The 12,229-nt window shown below is 31.5% G+C and overlaps 1 protein-coding gene across 4 annotated transcripts; it reads right to left on the bottom strand.

Moving 5' to 3' along the window:
• Positions 1–885: 885 nt before the first annotated feature.
• LOC117167005 (UPF0430 protein CG31712) lies at positions 886–11,955 on the bottom strand. Of its 4 annotated transcripts, none has more exons than XM_033351544.1 (6): positions 11,389–11,954; positions 7,759–7,908; positions 7,429–7,476; positions 6,719–6,989; positions 3,251–3,334; positions 886–1,131 (listed from the first exon to the last, which is right to left on the bottom strand). In XM_033351544.1, exons 1-6 carry the CDS (start codon positions 11,529–11,531, stop codon positions 967–969), a joined length of 861 nt encoding a protein of 286 aa, XP_033207435.1. In that variant the 5' UTR covers positions 11,532–11,954; the 3' UTR covers positions 886–966. The 4 variants fall into 4 exon arrangements, with proteins under 4 accessions (XP_033207435.1, XP_033207436.1, XP_033207437.1 ...); XM_033351545.1 differs by having other exon boundaries at positions 6,719–6,944; positions 11,389–11,950; XM_033351546.1 differs by lacking the exon at positions 7,429–7,476 and having other exon boundaries at positions 11,389–11,955.
• Positions 11,956–12,229: the final 274 nt, after the last annotated feature.

Genomic DNA, 12,229 nt, shown 5'->3' with positions numbered 1-12,229 from the left:
AAGTTGGATGTGTGAGAAAAAGGAGAACAATGAAAATGAAATTTTAATAAAACCTGTGTTTATTTTACAAATTAATAACAATAGTTCAATTACACACTGCTGTATCAAGATACTTAGCATCATGATACGGTTATATTACTTTATACGATCGGAAATAGAATCCTAATCTCGTAGAGTTGCACTTCATCCTATCAAATATACGAAAGTGTAACGCACTTTAAATTTATTGTAACAGTGTTTTTATTGATTATTTTTGCAAAAGCTAAAATTCTACCTTAACGATGTGATGAATTGTATAATTCCACCTGAGATTACAAATTTTTCCTGTCTACTTGACTCACTCAGTAGCTATTTTTATAAATAAGTATATTTCACATTTACCTACTTAAATACAAAAAATTGTTCACTCCAGAGCCCAACGACTACATAAAAAAAAGCATTTGGTCAAGTAAAATCATCTATATTTTTGTCAGGAATAAGATTTCGAATAGATTCTGGAATTCCTTTCCGATGAAAATACTTTTTCTGAAGTTTAAACTGATTATAATTTAGTTAATGAAAGAAGAAATTGATCATGAAAAAACTTGTTCTTTTTTCCTGCTTTGTACAAAATTCGCACTTAATGTCTCTTAGGATTGCGAAAATGGTACTGAATAAAAATCCAAGGAAAAAAAAACAGTCGTGATGTAGTTGGAAATTTGGAAATGCCTCGAGGATCTTCAACTATGATAAATTTAGGTTTTTAAATCAAAAATCTTTTAAATTAAAGAATAATTTTATAAGCTGGTGCAATTCGAAGCATTTTCAAACGCCAGTATTTCTGCAAATGTACAAAGCTAGCGGGGGAGGGGGGGGGGGGGGGGGGGGGGGGGGGGGGGGGGGGGGTTAGAAGTTCTTGTGGATTGTGAACTAGTTTCAAAACCGACAAGGATATACGTTTATCACAAATACAACTAGACCCAAGACTCACGTTACTGGTTTAAGCGTAAAAGATAATTTGGGCCTCGAATTATTTTTCCCAAGAATCTTTTTCTGCTCTTCTTTCACTCGCTTCTCGTGTTCTTTTCTCATTTTTTGTCTCTCTTCTTCCATTAGCCGTTGCTCCTCGACCATTGCGAGTCTCTCCTCGGCCTGAAACATTCACATTGATTTTTAGTCAACCAAGTCTTTATTTTCCATTATCTTTTCAAGGATAAAAGAAAATTAAAGTCTTATATGGATGTGCAATTGTTTTTTCAAAAAGGCTTAGAAATCAGAATTGTTCAAATTTGGAATGATTCTATTTCAATTGTGCAATCATTTAACCCTTAGTTACACGTTGGGAACGTGGGATCCCACAAACTTAACTTCAGATGTTTGCCTTTTAAATAATTTTTAACGTATTTAGGTCGGTTTTTTTGTTGTTCACTAGTTAATTTATTAGTAAAAGAACATAAGAATATAGCTTTTTATATCATTGTTTATAATAATTCTTATATAAATAAACAAACTTTTTAAAATGTCCTTTTTTTCGAAAGAATTTATTTTTGAAGAATCTATTCAACATAATAAACTAAAAACCCTTTCTCAGGGATTTTTGGGGTCGCTGATTACGAATATAAATTCAGAATTTGGAAATATTTAAATTCAGGATGTGTATTTAAGATGGCGGTTCCAAAATTTTGAAAAGAGATATGCGAGCTTGAAAATCTATACTCGGGGGTTTTTGGGGTCAGTGATTACGAACCTGTTCAAGATGGCGGTTACGACATTTCGAAAAGAGATATACGAACTTGAAAATTTATACTCGGGGTTTTTAGAGATGCTGAATACGAATTTGAAGTTACTAAATTCAAATTTAAATTAGTCGATAAAATTTAGTTTACATTGATATGTAGATCTTCGAAATCGTGGATAAGATTTTGAATAGATCGATTTTAATAATATAGGCATTTATGGAACTTCGCGATGTTTTTATAACGAATTTAAAATTTCCTCAACAGTTCAACCACAATTTATGTGTTAGTGTCGGCCATATTAGATCTATTTTGAAGAATTACGAGAATCTAATCATAGATCAGCGATCGTAATCAGTGACCTCAAAAACCCCCGAGTAAGAATTTTCAAGTAAATTCACTGAAAAGAAAAATATGTGCAACAAAGGGTTAAACTTACATTTTATAACAGACAAACATTTGAAATAAAAAGGAAATACATTGAGAAACGGGGTTTCATTTTAATTTTGTTGTTTCTAATCTTATTGAAACTCTACTAAAGGTACAGGGGCCAAATTTTTGAACGTTTTAACATACCCGCTTATATTCAATCATTCAGAATTTCTAAATATTACAGTTGCCCGAAATAAAAATTATGTGAGCGTTTTGAAAAGGATATTTCATGACGTTTACGGAAAAATGTTTTTCATTTAAAAATTAATTTCACCTAAACTCGATTTTTTTTGTCATACTGTAGACTCAGTAATTTATGTATATAGAACGTCAAAATAAAACATTTTACCAATATTTTTTTTTGTGTTAACGAAAAGGCTAAATTAAATTTTGGTACAGCATTACAATTGAGTCTCGAAAATTTTAACGAATAGTCAAGCTAATGAAAAATATTTGACTAATCATCCCAAACTTCGAAATGACGAAGACACATAGTTTTAAAATAGTTTTATTATGCGGTTGAACATCACATCCAAGTAATTGTTTATATAATTTGTTCAAATCATAAACTAAATATTTTAGTTCGTAAAGAATATGTACTTTCATTTTGATACTTAACAAATTCATTTTACTTTTTTGTTCAGAGAAAAAAAACAATATTGGTAAAATGTGAAACTTTGACATCCTATTTCTTTAAATGATTAAGTCCGCTGAATGAAATTAAAAAATCGGACCTAGTGATATTCTGAAGCATTTCTCCTGAGTATTTATAAAAAAGAAACATTGAATTTCTTCTATCCCATTTTTAGCCTAGGATGATTTTGAATGAAAATAATAAAGTTTTCTTTTTAAATTATTTATAGGAAAATAAAATAGTAGCATTTCGAAAAAAATCAACAAAAAATTTAATTGAAAAAACAAGTTTAAATTGATTTTTTACACAAAATACTTTTTTTTATTGTCAACTACATAACAACTTACCCCTAAACCCTGGTATGAAATTTAAATCGGACAACTGTAGTAGAAGAGGTCCACTAACACTGCGATTTAGTAGAAAATACTTTTTACAAAAGAAGTATTAAACTTTGAAAGTTGTAACTTACCAATTTCTTTTGTGCTTCCTCGATCTTTCTGTTGTTCTCCTCCATGATCCTCTCAAGTTCCTCGCGCTTTTTCCGCTCTTCCTCCTATAATGACAATAAAATTGGTTTAACATCGAAGTGATGCTGATGGTTTAACTCATCTTGTTACACCGTTCATGTCAAAAATCATAGTGCCGCTGTATCAACAGCCTAATAAGTGTTACATATCCTAAAGAATCTTGATGTGGGGAAAGAGGACACAGGGATCTTCCGAAATTTTGAGATCGGATCTGGACCGCAAGGATGGCCTGACGTTAAATTCGCGCCTAAGCCCACACGTTTCCTTCGAACCACATCGATTTCTCATTTCTCTTAGCTTCCATCCAATAAAACATCATAATAGACTTGAATAAACTACTCCAAAGCATGAAAAAATAAAAAATGCTGATCTTTTATTAATATCACAATACATGCAAAAACTGATACGTACTTGACAAATATCCAGAAAAAAATATCAATATCTAGAACAAGAAATATGGAGATAAAAATTATGCAGGAAAAATTTGTTTTAGTGAAAAAATCCAGGTTTTGAAATAAAATCTACTAAATAAATTAAAATTTTTATGAACCGACTCTAATCTCTGCCACCCGTCCGACCAGAGGACGGAACTTTCTCGTCCCAGATTTGTTTGCTTAGCTGACGAATATAATATGGTGCCTAGCAATAAAACGGTTGGTATAAAAAAGTCTGAGCAAAGAACAATAATAACAATATTGGTTTATAATGAATTATGAATAGATAAATTGGATAATACCTGAATGGAGACTCACGCCAGCACGTAGGGGATGACTTCTTCACAGACAATCACTCAGCAGTGAATAAAAAACCGGCAGCTTCTCTTGGTAGTCAGTTAGGAAGGTGACCTATGTTTTTCTAGGTCGAGCTTTGTTGCTAAAGGTTTCTAACTTCGCCCCTTATGTCTACTTTTCCCATTTAAGTTCGTGTCTCCGAATTTTTTTTGGTCGAAATTAGTAAAAACTTTGCTATCGCTGACCACTGATCTTTTCCTAGGGGGATTCACTTTCTCTTCCAATTTTAAACCAGAGTTGCTACTAAGTCCTAATTTAAACATTCATGGGCCTTTTTTATGTTTTAAAGATACTAATGCAGGTTCCAATAATAAGCTTCAAGAGCCATAATTTGCATAATTTCAATAGTTTTAAATTTGATAACTTAAGAGATTAATTTTTTTTAACTTGTTAACTTTCTAATGAAATAATTATTGAATCCAGTCTTTTTTAAATAAACAAAATCACACGAAAACCATTTAATATAAATCTCAAACTTTCATATTTGATACAACGTTATAATATTGTAAAAAATGTAAGAGTATCTGCATATTGAAATTTTAAAAAACCTACTCCATTGACCGCTTTCAAAGATTATTAGGATTTATTTTAATTATCTCAAAAAGAAAAACTCCAAATTTCAATTTTATCTTTCCATAAATTGAATATCAATGTAAAATTATAAGGCTTTTAACTATCATTCTTTCAAAAATTTTAAATGTCCAGTTTAATAAATTCGAAACTTATATTTAGGTCTAAATTTAAAATAAACTAATTTGAAGGTTTTAAACCTTAACGCATGCAAAGTTCATCGCCTGCAAAATATTTTACAACTTTGATTGTTTGAAAATATTTAAACTCTCACATTTAACAGATTCCAAACTTAATTAAACACGCTGATGTTTTTTTTTCATTCCAACAATTCAATGTAAATTATTTAAATTTGTTCCTTTCCGAAATATAATACTACTTAAATCTGATAATTCCAAGGCACTCAAATTTTTCAAATACTTCAAATTTAAATGCTTGAAAGATTAAAAGTACATAAATTGAATAAATTTTATAACTTAAAGCGTCCCAATTTTATTTTTCTTAAAACTTTAAATATCCTTAAATTAAGAAAAAGTTTTATTCAGAAAGAACTCTTCCAAAATTTAATGTTTTTAAAGTTTAAATCTCCTAGATAATACATAAAATTATAAATATTCTAAAATGGGCATTAAAATACCGATGGCGATTATAAAAAATATATATATTAAAAATTTCTTGACTTTTCTAGAATTTTTCAGCTATGTAGCAACCTTCTAAATTTATCAAATTGAAATTTACCTTTCAAAATTCTCAACTCTCTTCCTAAGAATCTACCAAGCAAAAATCGCTTTAGGTAAACATTCCAAGAAATCTCAAGTCATAGGATTTTGGAAAATAAAAATTCGCGGCAAAACTAAGAATAAAGACAAAGATTGAACACAAAAATCTGTCAAAACGTTTTTAAAATAAGCTAAAGACGCATGACGAATCAATTTTTTTAAGTAGTAGGAAACCCAGGGAAGAATACCACTGGTCCTATTTTTGCAGTAGAGAAATATCTTTATTTTATCCTCGATTAACCAAGCGACGGGGAACAAAGTGAATTACAAAGTTTTGGGATTAAATTTCTCGAGTATCGTCTTAAAGTCCATAAAAGAGGTGAGAGTATTCCATTTCACATTCGTGGTAGCACTGTAAGTAGGCATGTACTTGAGGCGAATCCGATTAACACGATTGAGAAATGGGAAAATCCTTTTATCTGTACCTTCACACTGAAGCTTACACGAATTTTTCCAATCCACAATACAAATGCCAACCAGTATTCTGTATCACGGAAGTTTATCACGTTTTATAATTTTTAAATAAATATAGATATGTTTAATTGTATATGTACATGTACAGGTACAGAGTTCCGTTCACAAATAGCTCTCATGGTTCTATAATAGGAAAACCTTCACAGTACCACTGAGAGAAATATCACTTCCCAACAACGCGACTTCGATGGATGTTGGAAAGCAGAAGCACTTAGGTTTACACCTTCGTAACTTTTCGCTATTTGCAACCAGAGTGCTTCGAGCCCAAACGCTGTTACTATTTACTATTGATCTTTCATTCCAATAGTCAAGTTTTATCGATTGAGATTCTTCCCTCATGGAAAACGATCAATGAAAAATAAATGAATAAAGTTGAATTAAAAACTAAACTTGATTAAAGTTAAGTCAATCATTTTAGACCTATTAATAATGAAATTTAAAATGATTGAAATGAAAATAGTCCTTTAGGGATTCTATCAAAAGTTTTTAAAATTTAACAGAACTTCAAACGTGCTACCCATACAACAAAAAATAAACTGCAAAATATTTTAACAGAGAAAAATGATTAAATATTTCTTGCTATGGGTAGTAAGTTTGGGATCAAATATGTGATTGGATTTCTGAAAGTTTTGGTAAAATTCGCCCAGATCATTTTCTTTTTGTAAAATGATTGATCGAATCCCATTTTGGTCTAAAATCTCGTCGACTTTAGTCAATGAATAAATGTAGAAAAGGTGTGAATAAAGTTCCAGCGATTGGGCTAACGTAGGCCAGTGTTTCTTTGGATTGGTCTTACCTCTCTTCGTTTTTCCTCTTCTCGCAGCTTTGCCTGTCGCCACTCCATTTCCTCCATCATCTGGCGCTCCATGGCTCTCTTAGCCTCTTCAACCCGCCTTTGAACTTCAGCTTCGATTTCCTCTTTCCGCTTCTCAAGTTCTTCCTCAACTCTCTTCTGTACAAGTTCCTCAATGCGTTTCGCAGCTTCCTCCTCAACCATCTTTTGCTCCACCTCTCGCTGCCGCCTGTAGGCAGACACGCATCGGGCGTTTCTTTCTATATCTAATAATCTACATGCAAATTTTTATGAGTTCAGTGGTAGCATGCAAATATTATTTTTGATATTGGAAACAATGCACGAAATCCAAATTAAGAGTAAGATCATTCTCGAAATCCCTTTCTCTTCTTTGGATTTTTTAAAACCTAGTAGTGAAAATTTTCTTCTCAAGGGAAGCCACTTACTACCTATTTTTTATAGATTATTCAAAAAATTCTGCTTAAAGGTCGGCCAAGCTTTTTTCATGGCGTAAAATCTACAAGGTTTTAGAAAATGCAAAACAAACGGGATTTCGTGATGCACCTTAATAAAGAGTAAGTTAAAAAAAATAATTTTGGAACTAGGTATTGAGTGAAGCTTCAAGGCATGCACTTTTGGTTCATAGAAGAGAGAAGGTCAGGAAATCGAAAACCAGTTAACCATCACCAGAAAATTTATGTACACAATCTTACCCAACCGCACTCGACGCGAGGATTTTGTTCGTTAACTCTTTCTTTTTCCTGACAACACAATTACAAAAAAACGTGTTGACTATTGACTGATCAATATCTTAGTATTAATTCTTCCTGACTTTTTATTATCGCTTAATATAGTTATTTTACGTTAAAATTTGACAAAAATATTTTAAGAAAAATGTGCTATAATAAAAAAAAATTGCTTTTCACATGAAGTCAGGAAGGGTTAATATTATGTAATAAATGTGTCACTTGAAATGTCACTACATGTACAGGAATACATGGAAAATTAAAAGGAACGGAGAAAAAATATAGCAATATAATCACCTTTGTCTCTCCATTTCCGCCAGTCTCTCAACTTCATCCATTTTGCGATCTCTTTCTCTGTCCCTGTAGGAACGCTTCTTGTGACTGACAATGTGAATATCATCGGATACATCCGAAGCTGTACTTGTAGACGGAGAATGTGACCTTTTTCTAAAACAAACATTTCCATTTCTCATTTTGTTGTTTAGTTACATAATAATCATTAAAGAAAGACACTAGAGAAAGAAATTAAAGCAACGGTCTTGTAAAACGAAAGATAAAAAATGGCCTTACCTAAAATCTCAAGCGCATTGTTCCAAATAATTCTAAATTTTTAACTCTCCTAGCTGATGGGGAAAAAGTCTTTAGTGGGATTTAGGGAATTAAAACGAATGCTTTCCCTAACAGCTATGAGCATAAAACTTGGAACCCACTGTAGAATTTCTTCTATTATTGAGACTTAATGGTGGAAAATTACTGCCTTCCCTCGCAAGTAGGGGGATGAATTTTGTACGTTCTCATAATTTATAATGGAAGGTATTAGATTTACGTCAATTTTGATCAATCGAGTTTTCGCCTATTGTCGACGTTTTGAGACCCCGAGTCAGAAAAAAAACGGTTTTTACGAACATGGCTTCTCACGAAACCACACTAGATACAATAAAAAGTCCCAGAACAAAATTATTATGTTCGGGAAGTTCTATAAAATAGCCTTTAGCCGTTATTGAAATATGCATGTTTTTTGTTTTAAACGTGAAAAATGCCATAAGAATCACAAAAATTCAAATTTGTAGCTAAACAACGTAAAATACGATGAATGGCCCAAAAGGAAAGTTTTCCGCCTTAAAAAGACACACAAAATTATCCTGAACCGTTTTTTTTTATAGCGCCTATGGTTTAGCCGTGAAATTATAATTTTCACATTCTCATCATTTCTGGAGGAAGGTATTAAATGTATGTGAATTTGGATCCAAACAGTTTTCGTCAGCTCTTGTCACCTCGAGAGACCTTTAGCCAGAAAAACCGGAATTTATTAACAACTCTGCTTTCTTCGAAAAAATTTGCTGATCAGATTTTTCGCAAGTTCGTTAGTCAGTTTTCTACCACTGATAATTGTGATCTTAAATATCAATTACGGCTACTGAAGATGATTGCAAAGTAAGCAATAAAATACCAAATATTAATAAAGACTCAAATTTGTACTTCATTTTGCAATATCTGAGTAAGCAGTCTCGGTCGCAGCTAGAGAAAAATAATATAAAATACTTTCAACCGCCAATGAGACATACAGATCTCACCTAATTCCAAAAATCATAACTTCCATAAAAATGAATATATTGGCATCGTGATGGTCTCATTTTAAAGAGAAAAAAATGCTTTTAATAACGACAAATTTGGCAAACATTACAACTGCACCTCTTCAGTTCTGTTTAACCCTCATCACTTACCTGAGGTCAGAATGACCCTAACATCAACTCCAGACTAAAATTTGAATTTGATTTTGAGATTTTGTTAATACACCTCAAAATAATTTTATTTAAAAAAAAATCAGAATCTAATTTCTATATATTAACTAGCGCCTGTGATTTTTTTCAAGTTGAAACCATGCATACAGTCATTATGACGTTTCAAAGTCAGCTGAGGTCAATTTCGCCCCATATAAGTAATATGTGTTTTTTAGAGGTTACCTAACAGTAACAATATGACAAAAGCCACCCGCACGTTCCGAAATACTTATTCTTCATTTTAGAATAGAATAAAATAAGAAACAATGAGATTATAACATTTTATGCATTGCTGTTGCTTTTCTCACAACTCAAGGTTAATTCATTAGGGCTAAAATCATCCGTAAATTTCTTACAATTCTACTAGGTGTTCCGAGATACAGTCTTCAATTCTGAGATTTATTTTATATACACATTAAGCAACTATGAATTTAGATCCACCATGTACCAACTATGCCAAAACACTAAAAAATCTCGGCCATTAAACGGTTAATATATAATAGGGTTCAATATAATATAGAATATATCGTGATTTTGGCAATTTCTTAAAATCAAAACCAACGAAATTCATAACTCAGATTGTAGATAAGAAACTTGAAACACTCTTTACCATTTTTTTTATTCTTGACTCGAGATTTTAAAACGACAAACATAATTATTTCAAGAATTAATTATTGTTTACAACGGTCTTCTCTTAGAGCAATGCTAGAAAGTTGCGTTTTCTTCTGAAATCTTCAGTTTTGCTTTAACTTTTTGGTTATGAACGAATATTAAGTGAACATCAAGAATATTCTTTTTTAATATAATTGTATTTTTTCAGACAAAACAAAGAATAGAATAATTAGGGGGAGATAGAAAGACTAGGCCTGTAAATGACTTGTCAAAATTTTGTTTGGAATTATAACGCAAACTTGATTGCAAAACGTAAAAGAAAATTTCGGAATTGCCCTAATTTTACTATCAGTCCCCGCTGCCCTCTTTCCCTGAAGAAAACACATTGTCATCGATGATAAGATACATATTGGAATTTAAAGCAACATTTTTACAAGTCATTTACAGACCTAGTCCTCTCGCCTACTCCTAATTATTCCATTCTCTGTTTTTATCTCATTTGCAAGATAGCTTTTTTGTTTAAAGCAATATTTCTAAAACATTGACAAGAGTGAAAATAATTGACTTTGAAAAAAATATGCAATACCATTTAATTATTGACTCACTAAGTAAAAAGTGGACAAAAATTGTTTAATTTCAGAAATACCGCAACTTTCTAGCACTATTAAAAAAGAATGTTAATAAAAATCATTATTAAGTTTACTAGCTTGCATTAATTATTGCCTCACAAAGTGAAGTGAACCAAAAGTTTAAAGTTTCAGAAGAAACCGCAACTATCTAGCATTAATATAGAAGAAGGTAGTTATAAACAATAATAATTTACTAAAATAATTCATTTTTCTCAATTGAATTAATTAATAACTTTCTCCAAGTAAAAAGTAGACAAATATAGTTGAAAATTTAAGAAAAAACTGCAACTTTATAGCATTAATCAAAGAGAATATTATTAACAATAATAATTTGTTTACACAATTGTTAACTTTACTTAATTATTACCTCGATCTAATTTAAAATTGGACGAAGCATTTTTTTAACTGAAACGTTTTTTTGCATTATTCTAAGAGAATATTTTTATAAATAATAATAATTGGTTTAAAAAAGTATTTCTTTAAAATTTAATTGAATATGGGGCTTCCCCAACATCAAAATACATTTTTTGTAATGCATTCATTTGTTTGTATGGAAATTTGAACAAATTTCCGGGCGATATATATGAAAATTGGAAGAAAACATTTTTGGAGCCCAATGCCCATGCTTGACGCAAGTCGTATTAAAAAAGCCAAAAATCAATTTTTCTACTTGTTCAAAAACCAATAAGAAGTTATATCAATCTATTAATAGTAGCTTTTTAGAATTCCCATGGCATAATATTTAGAAAAGTCAACATGAAGTAATAGGCAGGGAGTTGTTGATTAGATATACTTCATCGATTAGAGCAAAACAAGAGAGCGGAAGGATTGGGGAGGGGATAAGAATGGTGACTCAAGAGGGATGAAAAATCAGCATAAGAGAAAATTTCTACCCTAATAATTACCTAGATTTCGAACTGCGTTCTTTCGTTTTTTCCGAATATTTACTGCTGGAGCGTTTCTCACGAGATTTTGATCTTTTCCGTGAATGCTTACTCTTGTGACGCCGCCTACTCGGTGATTTACTTCGTGATCTTGATCTACCCATTTTTCCAAGCCTCACCGTTTTTCCTGAAGACTCAATGACTAAACGGGGTACAACTCCTTGCAATTTAATTTTCTATACCGACACAAAATAAGTAAAAAAAAGCCTTAAACTAAACCGAGATGTCTAGAACAAAATTTCCGACGTTCGACTATATTAATGTTTCCCGATACAATAACCCAGAAACAGATTTAAGAACGCGTAGATTTTCACATAAATATGTGACTAGAGTAAATCCAAGTCGATTTTTCCCGATTTTCACTCGTTTTAACACTCCAGACTTCAGGATTTTCGTTAAATTTCAGAAATTAGACTTGCTGCGACTCAATCTCACACATAAAGTCCATAAAGTCATGAATCTGCATACACCATGAATAATGAAAATGAACAGATTGGAACAGATGAATCCTGACTATAGTCTCTTACTTGATGTCGGCGACGCCTTGCAACGTCACGCAACGTTATGGAGATTATTTGAGTAGATCAGTCAGTTAGTGCGCATGTGCAGAACAATGACTCGCTTTTTGAAATTAAAATTTTTTGTTGTACAAATGTTTTTCGATTAATTATGTTTTGATGATGGAAGAATGCTCATGTTATTTGTGAGTGGTATTATCAAATTTAACATACACTAAAAACATGTAATGCTTGGATGATTTCATGTACAATCATCTCGTTTTCATGTTGTTTCCTCATGCAAT

This window comes from Belonocnema kinseyi, chromosome 2, assembly GCF_010883055.1.
Source record: "Belonocnema kinseyi isolate 2016_QV_RU_SX_M_011 chromosome 2, B_treatae_v1, whole genome shotgun sequence".
NCBI lineage: Eukaryota > Metazoa > Arthropoda > Insecta > Hymenoptera > Cynipidae > Belonocnema > Belonocnema kinseyi.
This window is presented reverse-complemented; position numbering and strand designations above follow the sequence as displayed.